At 37.6% G+C, this 18,149-nt stretch overlaps 1 protein-coding gene across 2 annotated transcripts in view; it reads left to right on the forward strand.

Moving 5' to 3' along the window:
• LOC147382119 (UDP-glycosyltransferase 74E1-like) overlaps window positions 1-2,276 on the forward strand; it is a 46,404-nt gene extending 44,128 nt beyond the window's left edge. The window contains exons 2-3 of one of the 2 annotated variants that reach the window (XM_086428767.1): window positions 192-843; window positions 1,294-2,276. In XM_086428767.1, coding sequence (XP_086284893.1) covers window positions 192-843; window positions 1,294-2,049 — 1,408 coding nt within the window. In that variant the 3' untranslated portion in view covers window positions 2,050-2,276. The remainder of the gene's footprint in view (window positions 1-191; window positions 844-1,293) is intronic. The other variant, XM_086428768.1, reaches the window with a different exon arrangement.
• Window positions 2,277-18,149: the final 15,873 nt, after the last annotated feature.

The following is an 18,149-nucleotide window of genomic DNA, read 5'->3' on the forward strand; positions in this document are numbered from 1 at the left end:
TAGAATCTGTTATTAATTTAGTAGCAAAGCTGCTAGTTCAGTAAGTAAGAGAAAATCTAATTAATTTGATATCAAACAAATATATAGATTCATTAATTATTGTCAAATCCTTTGAGTAGTCCCAAAATCTGTTTCTTAAAATCATGTTTTCTAACACTTTTTTTTTCTAAATAACTTGTTGTGATGGACAGAGAAATGGAAAAAGAAGAGAATGCTTGGAAAGCCCATGTTCTAGTGCTCCCATTCTCTGCTCAAGGCCACATAAACCCAATGCTCCAATTCTCTAAGCGCTTATCCTACAATGGAGTCAAAGTTACATTGGCCATCCCCCGCTTCATTGCCAAATCTATGAAACCTAAATCTGGAGCACTCACAATTGAACCATTTTCCGATGGCTCTGATGAAGGAGGAATGTTACAAGCAGGATCATTTGAAGTTTATTTTGAGCGTTTAGCAGCGGTCGGTTCAATCAGCTTGTCTAAGCTCATTGAGAAATACAATGGCACTAAGTACCCCATCAAATGCCTCATTTATGACTCTTTTACACCATGGGGTCTAGATTTAGCTAAACGGCACGGGCTAATTGGCGCTCCATTTTTCACTCAAACATGTGCCGTCAATGCCATTTACTACCATTTGCACCGTGGGTTGTTGACTATCCCTGTAAAAGGGCCGATCGTATCCATGCCTGGATTGCCATTGCTTGAACTAAATGAATTACCGACTTATGTTATTGATACCGAATCGTACCCAAGGATGTTGCCATACTTTTTGAATCAATTCTCGAAGGTCGATGAAGTAGATTGGATCTTTTTCAACACATTTGATAAGTTGGAGGATGAGGTTGGTACTTCGGTCCCTATATATTTCATCATATCCATCTTTATCGTAATCAAAGTCTTAACCAAAAATAATGATGGTTCATATGAGCAATTCTTTGTTTATAATTATACTTCAAGTCATGCCTTGTGTTCATTCTTTTGATTGGGACTGTAATTGATCTTTACCAGACCTGACTATAGTTTAAAATATCGGAATGTACGAAATATTGATCTTGAAACATTGAACATTTCAGGAATGTATATTGCGTATGTAACAGCCGATAGCATATCGTTTTTCTCATTAACCGAAACATTCAATTGATATGACATGACCAAACTATCTCAATCGACTTTCCCTTTACTACCTATTTGGAATACTATTGTATTTTAATCAATTTTAATTAGTTGGATCATTGAGGAGGATTTTATTATTATAGGAAATTCTAATTTTCCTTGTTCTAAATCCTTATAGGTAGTGACTTGGATCAAAAAGCAATGGCCAAGGCGGATAATGACGATCGGACCAACTGTGCAATCTGTTTACCTAGATTATCAAGTCGAAGGTGACAGACATAATGTTATTAATCTCTTCAAAGATGGTCTTAATCTCTCCACACCCAACTTGGATACTTGCATGGAGTGGTTAAACACGAAACAGACTAGATCGGTTATCTATGTCTCGCTTGGGACTATTGCCATACTAGGTGCAGAGCAAATGGAAGAACTAATGTCGGGATTGATGAGGAGGAGCAATAACTACTACTTGTGGGTAATTTCTAGGGTTGAAAAGGATACCAAGTTCAAGTTCACGGAGGAGATGTTAGAGAAAGGGTTGGTAGTGACTTGGTGTCCTCAATTGGAGGTGTTAGCCCATCCATCAATAGGATGTTTTATAACTCATTGCGGATGGAACTCTACGCTAGAGGCATTGAGCTTGGGAGTGCCAATGGTTGCAATGCCGAATTTTGCAGATCAAACTACTAATGCTAAGTTCGTGGAGGATGTTTGGAGGGTGGGAATCAGAGCTAAGGAAGATGAGAAGGGGATTGTTCGAAGGGATGAAATAGAGGGTTGCGTTAGGGAAGTCATGAATGGAGAGAAAGGAGAAGAGATAAAGACAAATTTAAAAAGGTGGAAGGAATTGGTTAAAGAGGCAACTAATGAAGGTGGAAGCTCAGATAAAAATATTGAGGAATTTGTAGCTAGACTTGTATGCACCTCTTCTTAATGGTGACCTTAAGGTTAATTTTGATGCTAGCCATCTCTTAGTTCTCAAATTAAATGTGAATAAGATGTTTTCTTCCGAATTCACATGACTCACATACCATTTGCAAATTTACTAAATATAAGCTTACGCACTCTTTTATTTTTTTTTTATGGGTGAACTCGATTTGAACCCGCGAATATTCTTACTAACTAAGCCCTATGCCTTTACACACTTGATTATGGATCTCATGAATATTCTTACCCATGGAATCATGTTCTTTATGTAGATTTGGCAATGAGAAGAATTTCGATCCACAAAGCCTCAAGGGGCTGGGTTGGCTCAATGGTAAAACTAGTAGGGGTTTGCTCCCTCCGGTTGGTTGTTCTAAACTGCTTGGCCTCCTGAATTACCTTGTTGCATATTGACATATGGTCTCATATTTTTTTTGTACTTTTAGGATGTCATGAACATGTATCTTTTGACATTTCTTAGGCAAAAATTGATTTTCTTCCTCAAAGCACATGCCATTGTTTATCATTAATTTGGTGGCTGCTATTTTAATCCAAATGTTGAGCTTGACTCTTTTGATAATCCCTAACATCGAGAAGAGACATAAAAGAATATTCAATTGTCAAGTCCAACTCTTTTTTCGATGGGAAGTGTCCAACTCAAAGTTTTTTGAACCCAAAAGTATGTTGAACTCCTTGCTTGAGATCATAAGAGGCGAAGTGAACATTTTCAAGTGTCGAGGTCAATGCTTCTCTCAATCACAATTCACAAACATCGAGCTTGTTGCTACAAATAAAAGTGATATATTTTTAAAAAAGCCTTAATTAAGTTCTATAGCAAGAGATTTTGGGGTCGTTGTAACCAAATCTACAGAGATGGATGCAAAAGTATGCCTTCAAATCTCTAGCAACAGAAGTTATTGCAGTGCATTAAATGTCTAGCAATGGAACGTATCATGGTGGAAATGACATCCATCACTAACTACATGTCTATCGACGCAGTTTTGGACCTTATAGGGGCAGAAAACCCCCTCTCTATGTATAAATCTTAAATCTTATAATGTGATTATCCCAGGCGTCAAGCTTGAAGCTAACCTTGAAACGAAAGCAATGAATCCGATGTTGGATTAAACACCGAGCAATGAGTTCAACACTCAATCTACGTTGAAATTTCTTTCAAAATCGAGAATTGAATTAAATGAATTAAGTAAGTTCTAATATAATTTCTTCCTCTAACACCTAATTCGGAGAATTTTATGAATTTTTTGAAAAATTTGGAGAATTTTGTGACTATGCATATTCGATAAGTAATTTTAAGTGGGTCCTACATGATTGATAAAAATCCCTTTCGATTTGGTCCTCACTAGTGGATTCGAATGAACTCTCAGGCTTATTTGATTAAATTGGGGTGTCTCCAAGGAAAAATCTAGAATTTGTGTTAAAACAACAAATTTTAAAATAAAAGATAGATACATCCGAGGTTAATAATATCGAAAATATATTTTCCTTTTGATTTGGTCCTTACTATTAGAAGGGATCATGGCCACCTCCTGATCCCTCATAAGAGTGATGTATCTATGAGGCGATAATGGTGGCTGTTCGAAGAAGAAGAAGAAGAAGAATATGAAGAGTAAGGTGGCTGTGAAGCGTTAATGGTTGATCGAAGAAGAAGAAGAATATGAGATGGAGGCTAAAACGTGGTAGATGAAGGACATTAGTAGCTGTTAAGGAATGATGCTCTGAGCTGCACCGAATCAATTATGGGATAAGCATCCCATTCACTTATGGAAAATCCACTCCACCAAATCTGCTATAATATAAAATCCTCTCCACCAAATCTGCTGTAGTATGAAACTTTCTCTAATTGGTTTTGTACAGAATATATTATTGAGGATACCACAATTGTAAAGATTTTGTTAATACCTTATATAAACTCAATCCCAGCCTCACAATGTGATAAGGGAATATCCTTCCATAGCTCTAATTCTCTGAGATTGCATATCTTTTTCTTGGTATCAGAGCAGCCAAGGTTCTGAACCAATTATTTTTTTTTCATCCAAGAAATTACCCACCTTTCTCTAGCCGATTAACATGGCAGGAAAAGGCGAAACTCACAACTCAGCTAAGCCTGAGGCTAGCAAGTTCGATAATCCAAATGATCCTCTTTACCTTCATTATTCCGATCAACCTGGGCTTGTACTCGTCACACAACCACTGAACGGAGAAAATTACAGCACTTGGAGCCGTGCTATGCTCATGGCCCTTAGCATCAAGAATAAAGAAGGCTTCGTCAATGGCACCATCAAACAACCACCGGAGACTTCCACAACAGAACTCCAACAATGGAGACGCTGCAACAATCTTGTAAAAGCATGGCTTTTTAATTCAATCTCACAAGATATTGGAGCAAGCATAATATATAATGAAAGTGTTCATGAAATCTGGCTTGATTTAAAAGATCGTTTTTCACGCACTAATAGTGTTCATCTTTTTCATGTTGAAGAAGCCATACATGATTGTGTAGACACCCCATTTTTGCATCCGCCTGATTAATCAACTCGTCAACCCGATCGCAAAAGTTCCCAATGATGGATGTCTATTCCAATGCTTTATTTTGTTACCAGATATGTTTCAGAAATTCAGATGAGGTATCTCGAACTGACAAAACTTAGAAACCACGCTACGCTAGGAAAATACGACCCCAGAAACATAGAAATCATCATCTTGCAGACCAAAAAGAAGCTTCACGATAAAAATCACTAAAAATGACCAAATTATCAAAATACCCCTAACATCAAAATAACCCTAGAGCCTACATTACGCTTAGGAAAACCCATTCAAACACATAAAACAACAAATCGAAACCAAATAAATCATTTCACCAATTTTCACAAAATTTGACAAAATTACGAAAATACCCCTCATAAAGTTCACGATCATTTCATACAAAAAACTTCATAAATGACAAAAACCAACATTCCCATTGAATTCCTTACGAAAAACTGATTCCAAAACATCTTGGAACATTGAAAAACGACTTAAAACGTAAAAAATCCTCTCCGAGGGTAAAACGGTAATTTCACAATTTTCATAATTAAAATTTTCGAAATTAATAAATAAAATATTAAATAATTAAAGTGAAACATTAATGAAATTAATTTAAAAAGTTGAACCTAAAAAATCTATTAATTGGACTATCAGGCAAAATTGTTGAGGGTTCGTGGGATATTTCTTTAAGGACCCCTCCATTTGGGGGTCCAAATAATTAAAGATATAATAGAAAGGGGTTCTCCAAAATTTAAAATCAATCAAGCAAGACTAAAGTCAAGATATTAAAGTCAATCAAATAAGACCAAAGTCAAAATAAAAGTAAATCAAGCAAGACTGAAGTCAAGGTCAATCAAGTGAGACTGAAGTCAAAATTAAAGTCAATCAAGCAAGACTGAAGTCAAAATTAAAGTCAATCTCATAAGACTAAAGTCAAAACCCTAAATTAAAACCCTAATCTAAACTAATCAAGTCAATCTCATAAGACTAAGGTCAAAACCCTAAATCCAAACCCTAATCTAAAACTAATCAAGACAATCTCATAAGACTAAAGTCAAAACCCTAAAACCCTAAAGACTAAGTCAAAACCCTAAAAGAAACCCTAATCAAACCCTAATGCTTCTAAAAACTTTATAAATAGGAGCCTCCACACCCTATTTTCGTATCAAAGAAAAAACCCTAGGAAAAGTAGGTGAAGAAGCCTCCACAACCTCCCCAAAACCCTAATTTTGGAGTCCCAACTCCTTCCCTAAGACCCCTACTCCGATTTTAACCTAAAAAACACCCAAAAACCTCTCAAAAATATCCCAAAAATCCACCACAAATTCAAAGCATCCAGATCCAAGTAAGAGACACCTTGCCTCGGAGATCAGGAATCAGATCCGGAGACAAAACGAAGCAAGGAGTACGGTACAAGGAACTGTTTATTTTCAGATCTGAGGGAATAGCACCTTTGCAGATCAAAGGTAAATTTTTATTATTTTTAAATCTAGTTTATCATTAGCGATGTAGATCTATTTGGGATAAGTAGAGACCGGCATTGGCCGGGCGGGGTTGGTGCCTAACACCTTCCAACCCCGTAACATGATCCCCGGATTCAGATTTCTATGTAGATTAGTTCTTTTTTATCCATTGTAGAGTCATTTATGGTTCCTAGACCTAAACTAGGTGGCGACTCCCAAACCTCAAGGGTCAAAAGCGGATCCGCGCACCCCGCGGATCGAGGGCGCTTTCAGTGGCGACTCCGCTGGGGACATTGAGGATCAGACTTGAAAAACCCCAAGTATGGGAAGCATTGCCAGTAGGACCTAGCTTCTTTATTTTTATTGTTAGTTATTTGTTTTTTGTTTATTTTGATAATTTCTTTTGGCTCTACTGTTAATCATTGATTTGAATGTTGATCTTTTTGGCACATATTTGTTATGGTCCAATTTGGGGTCATTTATAATGACCATAAATAATACAGGATATCGAAGCTTAATGATATGGGGAATGACCCATTTGTATTATTTGGATTATTGGGACTGTATTAATTAACATTATCCAAGTCGATTTTGAATGCCTTGATTTGGCATATGATTTTCTATGGTTCAACCAAGAGTTATTCGAAAAGATCCTATATAATGCGAGATTTCAAAATGGATGATTATTAAGGATGGAATACTGAAAAAGGGGATCTTTTACCTTTTTATTCTTTTTTTTAGGCGAATGTCGATCTGTTTTTGGGTTTGCGAAAGATTTTTTTTAATTTTTTTTTATGTGTTCAGTTCTTCTAAGGAGGCAAGTTATGCTAACAGCAAAAAAAAAAACAAAAAAAATAAATAAAAAAATAGTTTTGGGCGTGCTGTTGGCAAACAGCAACAATTAAGTTGTTTTTAAGTAAATGGTGTGCCAAAAGTAAAAATTAGATTTTTGTTCTTTCTATCTTCTTCTCCAATGGGAGAAGATAGAAAACAGCACACACAGAGGCGCCTTTCTCTCTCTCTCTCTCTCTCTCTCTCTCTCTCTCTCTCTCTATTAAGGTTTGTAGAAATTCGATCCCCCATTTTTTTTTTCTTTCTCTCCTCTATCTCTGATTCATTGAAATCACCCAGCCGTTCATACTCGAAGTCTTCCCCTCTCAGCACCATTGTCGACAGCCTCTTCTCTCTTTTCCCTTCTCTTCTTCTTCGTCCCTGTCCCTTTTTTTCGTTGGTACATTCTGAAGACCACCAACAGACGATTTGTTCACCAACACAAGAACGATCTCTACTCCAGATCAGATCCTTCTTTCTCCATCAACTAATGTCAACCCGATTCGGTCTGTGGCGCCATTAGAGTGGCATACTGATTTGGTTATACAAATGATCATCGCCCTGGCATGCAAATCACGAATTTAAGATCTTAAAAGATCGATGATGACAGAAAAGGGTTCGAGTCTGGCCGGGATCTCTTCGTTCATAGTATTTGGTTCATGGTTTCGGTTTGTTTTTTTCACTTCGAACCTGGAGAGGAGATGATGTTGAGGGAATGTATAAAGCAATTGTTGAAGTTGTAGATGGTGTAAAATTAAGGGAGACTCCTATTTTGTCCGAATCTAGTTGGTATTCGGATTCAAATAATGATGATTACTCAAGCATGAGCGCAGAATCCGTGTTTGTTATTTCACCAATTGGCAGAGAGAGCAATCTATCGCCCCCCATCCCTTCGGGTTTCCTTCTTAGCTAAATTTAGAGACTCCAAAACAATTTACTAAAAAGGAATAATTTTGTTTTTTAGCCTATTGTTTGGTTGTTCACTGTTTTAAAGATCTTAACATTACGATTTTTGATTGGGTTTAAAAAATAAAAAATAAAAAAAAAATAAAATGTTTTGTTTTATAATTTGTTTGGGGGGGCTAGTTTTACTAGCTTAGCAAGGTTCATTCCTTACTAAGGGTCATTGACCTTGCCACGTGGCATTCGAAAAAGTGATCCATTACCACATGCTTGTGGTGAATGAAATTCTGAGAATTTTAAAATAAATATCTATATATATTTTTTCAAAGGAATTCTTAAAAATTAATTTTCATTTTAAATGTTGACTTTAAATTTGATTTCATAGCCGTTCATTTCCAAAACCTTGGATCAAAGCTAAAAAAAAAAAAAAAAAAAAAAAGAGTATTGTGATTTCTATTTTCGGATCCAAACTTTTCCATCAAAATCTACAAGGTTGTCATATTGGATTACTGACATGATGAACCACGTTAATTTGATGACCCTTAGCAAAATTTTGAAATCTTATTGAATTAGTCAAGCTAGCCGATTTCTTACCCCAAAGTTTCTTAGGTAATTTGTTATGGACCTCTCCACGTGGAAAAAAAATCAATTTGTTTAAAAAAAAAGGGGTACATCAATCCTTATGGTGATCGTTCTATCATCAATTCAATGTTCATAGAAATCTCGACTTGTTTAAGGTCATCCAAAATAATTTTTTTGATTAGACCATCAAAATAATTGTGCTAGGATTCGATTGATTATTCCTGATTGATTGCCTATCTAACATGCCATGATCTTGATTGATATATATTTTTGATATGCATGCCTTAATCTTGATCTTGATTGTTTTGGATAGTTATGCTTTATGATCATATTTTTTCTAATATCCATATTTTATGATTTGATCTGACCCATGGGCCCACGTGTTTGAAAAAAGCCCCGGGCACACCCCACCCTGTTTTGCACACACCACATGCACGTTTACTGCTTTACTCACTTACACGTCCCATTTAGCCAACGTGGCACTAGTGCGTGACCCGGTCTCTTCGGAGATGCGACGTCATTCATGAAACCCACAACTCCAGTCACGTACCTTAGGGTATATCGAACTGGGGCATCAATACCGTCTGATCAGGTGATTCTGAGAGACATATTGATGCACCCATGCTGGGGCGACCTGAGCCTTTGACCTATTGTAAGCCACACAGTCACATGTCCCGATTGCCAACGTAGTACTAGTACGTGGTCGGTCCCTTCGTGGGATGCCAAACCATTTATGAAAGCTACAACTCTTGACTCATACCCGTAGGTATAAAAGGTAATCTAAGTATATCAATTGCACTTCTTGGTCAAAACCGGTGCCTAAGCAAGATCTTGCCCCGCTGTACCCTACTGTACGAGGGGGATAGACTACGTCTATTCTAGACGAGAGGTATTTAAGTGGGCCCTTGCTCAGCAGTGTGCGCCACCTCTCAACTGGAGATCAAACTGACTGTTTTTGGCTTCAGAGAAGTGAGTTGAGGTTTTAGATTATCACCTATACGGTATATCAAACCAAGTCACCACGTATCGAAAGGTATATAGGTGTGCTTGGGCAAGGGTGGCCAGATAAAAATGCATTGCACGTAATAAGTTTAGAGTCTAGAAACCTTCCCAGTAGGTCACGACTCGAACTTATCGTGGGTGTTCCCGGGTTGTTTATTGAATGGAGTCCGTTGATTGATGAATGTATGTAAGTGATGTGAATGATGAGATCCAAGTGTATGATTGTCCTCAAGGATAAAAAATTTTATTTTTGAAAATCAAAATGGGTGCACCGACCCAATAAAAAATCCATCTCTTGCAAATGACCCAGCCCAACTCGATCCAACAATTCTGATGGACCGGGTCATTTAAATCGAAATAGAAATCAAATTTTCAAAGAAGAAAAATAGTTTACAAAGGGAAAGTATTTTCCAGAAAAAATATTTTCCAAAAGAAGTGTTTTCCAAAAAAAAGTGTTATTCTCTAAAAAAATGTTTTCTAAGAAAAAACGTTTTCCAAAAAATATTTTCCAAGAGAAGATACTTTCCAAATAAAAAACTATTTTTCAGAGAAAAAATATTTTTCAGAAGAAAATATTTTCCAAAAGAAAAGAAAAAGAAGGAAAAATAATTTGCAAAAGATCTATTTTTGCATGAAAAGTTTTTATGGACCGTGGAAAACTACCAAAAAATGTTGCAAAAAAATAATCAGATTTGTGAAATAAAAACATTATTTTCCAATATTTTTCAAGAGTGCAACATAATTATTTTTCTTCTGAATAATCATTGAATGGATGAATTTTTTAATGGATTGGTGCACAAAATTCAATAAAATCTCAGGGTTTATTTAAAATGTTATCAAGGGGGTGACACTGAAATTCGTTAAATTCACCTTCAAAGAGGTTTAAGGGTTATCATTGTATCTAAGCTCAATCGTCCATCGTCTAGCTAGGTTTGTAAATCCGGTCAGTTAGAGTAAACGTCAATATCAAGTCAACAGTCAGAAATGACCTCAAAATTTCTCAATATCATCCAGTTGTTCTTTGAAAATCATAGTGCTTCAATCCTACCGGTTGTAAGCAATGTCTCAGTTCTCATCAAGCCCGTTTTGGGTAGTCTTGAGTTTTCATGAGTCATTTGGGTTAACTCGAGTCCTTTTTCCTAGCAAGGTCATGTCCTCCTTAGATTGAGTCTACTCTTTCTTATTGAGTCAAGTTAGTTCGTTGAGTCTATAGAGGTGTTTATCGCCCCTTTTGAATTTGATTGGATAAAGAAAATTTTTGAATACCCCGAGCGCATTAACGAATTAACTAATAATTTGATAGATTTTGAAGATAAGAGTCAGGCTCAACCTTTAATCGAGAAAGGAAAGGTCATTGACCTCGGAACATAAATAAATTCCTAAAGAGATTCAAATAGAAACCATCTTACCTCCAGAAGAACACAAGGGGATAATGAATTTTCTTAGAAATTTCGAAGACTTGGTTCACGTGGGCCTATGAGGATATGTTAGGTGCAAGTTTGGGTGTTGTCTAACACGGATTATATATTGACTCGTCTATATCGATGGAATCAAAGAAGATGTTATAAAATATATCAGCACTATCCTTACTACATCTTGAGTTGCAAATCACATATTATCAATCGATATGGGGATACCTTTTGAACTGATCTCTAATAATGGGTTGTACTTCAAAGCTTAAATCATTACTCCGTGTTCAAAGTTGAAGATCCGGAATCACAAATCATCCTCCTACCTTCCTCAGATCAATGGAACGGTTGAAGCAGTTAATAAGAGTATCAAGACTATCATCAGGAAAATGAGTCAATAACATCGAGATTGGTCAGAAAAATTATCATTCACGCTGTGAACATATCGAACCCTAATTCGATTCTCTATTGGAGCTACTCCCTACTCTTTAGTGTATGGCATGGAAGCAGTATTGCCAGTTGAAATGGAAATTCCGTCTCTCAGGGTCTTGTTGGAAAATCATTTGTTAGAAATAGATTGGGTTCGTCAGCAGTATGAAGAATTAAACTTGATCGAAGGAAACGAGTTAAAGCCCTGTACCACGTGCAAGCTTATCTAAGAAGAGTCACCTGTGCATTTGACAAGAAGGTCAAAGCTCATCATTTACAAGTCAAAGAATTAACTATCAGACTTCAAAGAAAATTGAACACTCCTCCTCGATTATAGGAGAAAGTCTGAACCCAATTGGAGAAATTCATTCATTAAGGAATACTGTCTGGAAAAGTCGTCAGACTTCAAGATCATGATGGAAGTGAACTACCAGAGTCAACCAACCTTGACCGGATCAAATGGTACTACATTTAAGGAGGCCATTTTTGGCCGAATCAATTTTCCTATGACCTATTTCTTTATCTCATTTCTCAACCCCTTTGCAGCCTGTTCAAAAAGAGAAAAATTGTGCCTTTTATTTCTTAGCCTGATCACCTAACCTAGGGGAGGGAAAAATCCGAACTACGTTTTGGTCTGATCCCAAAAATTTGGGGTAGGTAGGCAACCTGAGAAGTTACTTCAGGCCTGACCACACCAAAATAAAAAAATAGATTCCCCGATGAAGAAAAAATCTAAAAAGAAAAAATTCAAAAGAATGGGGAAGAAAATTCAAGAAAAAGTTTAAATGAAATGCCACACAAGGGGCATTTGGGTTTTTGAGCCTCAAAATCCCTTTCATTTTATGCCTAGTCCCAAGCCTACCTATAAAAGTCCTCCTAAGTACCGTGTGAAAAAGTCAAGGAGGGTAGTAGAACATGATTAGACAGCAACTCCAGAAGTTCAGAAGAGAAGAAAAAGATAAAAAATGATGAAGCCTACTAAGTTGAAAACCCGAAAAGGGCGACTTAGGCAAAAATTAAGGCAAGCTCGCAAGGTTGAAAATCTGAAAGGACAACTTTGACAACAATCAGAGCAAAGAAAAGAAAAAGCTCGCTAGATCGAAAACCTGAAAAGGCGATCTAGGCAAAAATTAGAGCAAGCTCGATAGATTGAAAACCTGGAAAGGCGATCTAGGCAAAAGTTAGAGCAATACAAAAAAAAAATAGAAGAAAATCCCAAGCTGAGAGCAGTTCGAACTGAAACATCAGAAATCCGAATAATCAAGTTCAATACTCAGCTTAAACCAGGCATAGATTCAGAAGTCACAAGTATCTTGTCTACGATCGATCTGAAAATTCTTACTTCCCCAAGTGAACCAATGGAGAGAATGGTGAATTCTATGATGATTCTCAAAAGGAAATATTTTGTTCTCTTGAGCCTGACTCAAACTCTTTAATAAAATTAATCAAAATTAAAAGTTGGATCTTTATTGCGCTTGTGGTAATCAAATATTTCAAACCTTCATACAAGGGGCATTTTTTCTTTTTCCTCTAGATATGTAATTTCCCCCCTTATACCAGGGGCATTTTTTAATGATGTGTTCAATTATTTTCAATGCCATGTTTATTGTCAAACTAGGGACATTTTGTTTTTGAGCAATGTTAATCCTAAAAAAATAATAATAAGAACTTCAAATTTAAGGTTACCCTCTTGATAGCAGTTTTTCGAAAAAACTCTTGAGATTCAAACTCAGGTTTTAAATTCATAAAACTTTTGGATAAATCCTTGAGGTTCAAACAAAAGCACTTCGGATCTCACATTTGACTGTGCCCAGAGATCAACTAATATGGTATTTTTTCATTCCTAGATCCAATCATTCTTGGATTCGATTATTTCTCTTCCAGATTCAGTATCTTCCAGATTTATTCAATTCACTCTGATTAGTCTTTTCCAAATTCATTGTTTCTTTCTCAAAAGTCCTTCATTCCTTTGCCAATTTTGCTCAGTTGCCGCCAAAGGTTAACTTGGATTTTGCTCAGTTGCCGCCAAGGGTTATCTTGGATTTTGCTCAGTTTCTGGATTTTGCTCAGTTGCCGCCAAGGGTTATCTTGGATTTTGCTCAGTTTCCACCAAGGGTTATCTTGGATTTTGCTCAGTTTCCGCCAAGGGTTATCTTAGATTTTGCTCAGTTGCCGCCAAGGGTTATCTTGGATTTTGCTCAGTCTCCGCCAAGGGTTATCTTGGATTTTGCTCAGTTGCCGCCAAGGGTTAACTTGGATTTTGCTCAGTTACCGCCAAGGGTTATCTTGGATTTTGCTCAGTTGCCGCCAAGGGTTATCTTGGATTTTGCTCAGTTTCCGCCAAGGGTTATCTTGGAATTATGCTCAGTTTCCGCCGGGGGTTTTCTCGGAATTATGCTCAGATGCCGCCGAGGGCTTTCTCGGAACTATGCTCAGATGCCGCCAAGGGTTTTCTTGGAATTATGCTCAGATGCCGCCGAGGGTTTTCTCGGAACTATGCTCAGATGCCGCCAAGGGTTTTCTTGGAATTATGCTCAGATGCCGCCGAGGGTTTTCTCGGAACTATGCTCAGATGCCGCCAAGGGTTTTCTTGGAATTATGCTCAGATGCCGCCGAGGGTTTTCTCGGAACTATGCTCAGATGCCGCCAAAGGTTTTCTTGGAATTATGCTCAGATGTCGCTGAGGGCTTTCTCGGAATTATGCTCAGATGCCGCCGAGGGCTTTCTCGGAACTATGTTCAGATGCCGCCGAGGGTTTGCTCGAACTATGCTCAGCCAGATGTCATCGAGGGTTTGCTCAGATTATGCTCAGCCAGATGCCGCCGAGGGTTTGCTCGGATTATGCTCAGCCAGTTGCCACCGAGGGCTTTCTCAGATTATGCTTAGTCAGATATCGCCGAGGGTTTTCTCAGATTATACTTAGATAGTTCATTACTCTTTCACCTTGAGCATTTAGAGTAGAACTCCAAAAAAAAAAAAAAATAGTTCATTACTCTTTCACCCCGAGTATGTAGAGTAGAACTCCAGAAAATTAGTCCATTACTCTTTCACCCCGAGTAGGTAGAGTAGGACTCCCAGAAAAAGTAGTTCATTACTCTTTCACCCCGAGTAGGTAAAGTAGAACTCCCAGAAAATAAGTCCATTACTCTTTCACCCCAAGTATGTAGAGTAGGACTCCCATAAAAAGTAGTTCATTACTCTTTCACCCCGAGTAGGTAGAGTAGAACTCCCAGAAAATAAGTCCATTACTCTTTCACCCCAAGTATGTAGAGTAGGACTCCCAGAAAAAAATAGTTCATTACTTACCCTAAGTAGGTAGAGTAGAACTCCCAGAAAATAAGTCCATTACTCTTTCACCCCGAGTATGTAGAGTAGGACTCCCAGAAAAAATAGTTCATTACTCTTTCACCCTGAGTAGGTAGAATAGAACTCCCAGAAAATAAGTCCATTACTCTTTCACCCCGAGTATGTAGAGTAAAACTCCCAGAAAAAATAGTTCATTACTCTTTCACCCCGAGTAGGTAGAGTAGAACTCCCGAAAAAGAATTCATTACTCTTTCACCTCGAGTAGGTAGAGTAGGACTCCTAGAAAAAATAGTTCATTACTCTTTCACCCCGAGTAGGTGGAGTAAAACTTTCCAAAAAAAATTGTTTATTACTCTTTCACCCAGGGTAGGTAAAGTAAGACATTCAATTTTTTTATGCTCAATTTATGCTCAGTTATGCTTAGTTTATGCTCAGATTTTACTCAGTTTCACACAGTGCACACACTTGCACACTTGTCCTTTTAGTCAAGGAGAATTCTTTAAAATTCAAGGATCTGACGCCATCAGTGAGAGCTCTCGCTCGAGGACCTGACAGCCTTTTAGTTCGGGGAGAGTTTAACCCTCAAGGATCCGAACACCCCGACGAATTGCTAAATCAAGCTGCAAAATGAACTGTCACTAGCTTTGGCATTCGGATATTGCACTTTCTACCAAAATAGATTTGCTATCTAGTTTGCTTCAACCCTCTGCCAAAGAGGGGCATCTGTAGACACCCCATTTTTGCATCCGCCTGATTAATCAACTCGTCAACCCGATCGCAAAAGTTCCCAATGATGGATGTCTATTCCAATGCTTTATTTTGTTACCAGATATGTTTCAGAAATTCAGATGAGGTATCTCGAACTGACAAAACTTAGAAACCACGCTACGCTAGGAAAATACGACCCCAGAAACATAGAAATCATCATCTTGCAGACCAAAAAGAAGCTTCACGATAAAAATCACTAAAAATGACCAAATTATCAAAATACCCCTAACATCAAAATAACCCTAGAGCCTACATTACGCTTAGGAAAACCCATTCAAACACATAAAACAACAAATCGAAACCAAATAAATCATTTCACCAATTTTCACAAAATTTGACAAAATTACGAAAATACCCCTCATAAAGTTCACGATCATTTCATACAAAAAACTTCATAAATGACAAAAACCAACATTCCCATTGAATTCCTTACGAAAAACTGATTCCAAAACATCTTGGAACATTGAAAAACGACTTAAAACGTAAAAAATCCTCTCCGAGGGTAAAACGGTAATTTCACAATTTTCATAATTAAAATTTTCGAAATTAATAAATAAAATATTAAATAATTAAAGTGAAACATTAATGAAATTAATTTAAAAAGTTGAACCTAAAAAATCTATTAATTGGACTATCAGGCAAAATTGTTGAGGGTTCGTGGGATATTTCTTTAAGGACCCCTCCATTTGGGGGTCCAAATAATTAAAGATATAATAGAAAGGGGTTCTCCAAAAATTTAAAATCAATCAAGCAAGACTAAAGTCAAGATATTAAAGTCAATCAAATAAGACCAAAGTCAAAATAAAAGTAAATCAAGCAAGACTGAAGTCAAGGTCAATCAAGTGAGACTGAAGTCAAAATTAAAGTCAATCAAGCAAGACTGAAGTCAAAATTAAAGTCAATCTCATAAGACTAAAGTCAAAACCCTAAATTAAAACCCTAATCTAAACTAATCAAGTCAATCTCATAAGACTAAGGTCAAAACCCTAAATCCAAACCCTAATCTAAAACTAATCAAGTCAATCTCATAAGACTAAAGTCAAAACCCTAAAACCCTAAAGACTAAGTCAAAACCCTAAAAGAAACCCTAATCAAACCCTAATGCTTCTAAAAACTTTATAAATAGGAGCCTCCACACCCTATTTTCGTATCAAAGAAAAAACCCTAGGAAAAGTAGGTGAAGAAGCCTCCACAACCTCCCCAAAACCCTAATTTTGGAGTCCCAACTCCTTCCCTAAGACCCCTACTCCGATTTTAGCCTAAAAAACACCCAAAAACCTCTCAAAAATATCCCAAAAATCCACCACAAATTCAAAGCATCCAGATCCAAGTAAGAGACACCTTGCCTCGGAGATCAGGAATCAGATCCGGAGACAAAACGAAGCAAGGAGTACGGTACAAGGAACTGTTTATTTTCAGATCTGAGGGAATAGCACCTTTGCAGATCAAAGGTAAATTTTTATTATTTTTAAATCTAGTTTATCATTAGCGATGTAGATCTATTTGGGATAAGTAGAGACCGGCATTGGCCGGGCGGGGTTGGTGCCTAACACCTTCCAACCCCGTAACATGATCCCCGGATTCAGATTTCTATGTAGATTAGTTCTTTTTTATCCATTGTAGAGTCATTTATGGTTCCTAGACCTAAACTAGGTGGCGACTCCCAAACCTCAAGGGTCAAAAGCGGATCCGCGCACCCCGCGGATCGAGGGCGCTTTCAGATTGTAAATAGGGCAACATGGCTATTGGGGCTTATTACACCAAGCTTAAAGGCCTATGGGATGAACGTGATGCATTCTGTAGCATCCCCAAATGTACGTGTGGTGCTTTGAAGGACATTATGCAGTTCCAACAAAATCAAAAGACCATGAAATTTCTCATGGGACTTAATGTCGTCTATGCTGGTGTTAGAGGACAAATTCTGCTCATGGACCCACTTCCTACCGTCAACAAAACTCATTCTATCACCCTCTAAGATGAAAAACAGCGAGGGACATCGAATGGAAACGCACCACTGACTGAAGCCTCGGCTTTTGCTGTGAAGAACAACTCACGAAAATCTGAGAGGATCTTCACACCTAAAAATCCTCATATGAGATGTGGAACATGTGAAAAAATTGGGCACACCTCAGAGACATGTCGAACACATCTCAAATGTGATTATTGCGGCTGGCAAGGTCACACCATTGATGTCTGTCGAAAACTGCAAAGGATGAACTCTACAGGCGACAAATATGATCAACGAGAGCGCAAGAATTTTTCCTCCAAAGCCAATCATGTAGATGCAAATATGCCAGCAACTTCCACACCATTTACTCTCACAGCAGAACAATATCTGAATCTCATGACACTACTTACTGAAAATAAGTCTAAGTCGATGGCCAACCATGTCGGTAGTGCATTTGCCATAAGTGATCTCTCAGGTACAATCTTTTGTGCTTCTGTTATTGACAATGAAATGTGCTGGATACTCGACACAGGAGCCACAGATCACATGGTTTACTCAGCTGACTTGTTGACCACAAAATCTCGTGTCACTAATCGAACTGTCATCTACCCAATGGAGCCATTGTTGCTGTCACACACATAAGCAGCATTCATTTTGCTAATTTCATCCTATATAATGTGCTATGTGTACCTTCCTTTAAATTAAACTTGATTTCCATTAGCAACCTTGTGCACAACTCCTACTACATTGCTACATTCACTAATAGTACTTGTATATTACAGGACCAACGATTGGGGAAGATGATTGGGACGGGAACTGAACGAGGAGGACTCTACTACCTTGATATTCCACAGAAAACCAAATGCAACGCAGTCATTGCACCAGCCCCTCATCCCCCAAGACTTTGGCATCAACGCCTTGGTCA

Source organism: Akebia trifoliata, chromosome 16 (assembly GCF_017979445.1).
Source record: "Akebia trifoliata isolate Shusen 1 chromosome 16, ASM1797944v1, whole genome shotgun sequence".
Taxonomy (NCBI): domain Eukaryota; kingdom Viridiplantae; phylum Streptophyta; class Magnoliopsida; order Ranunculales; family Lardizabalaceae; genus Akebia; species Akebia trifoliata.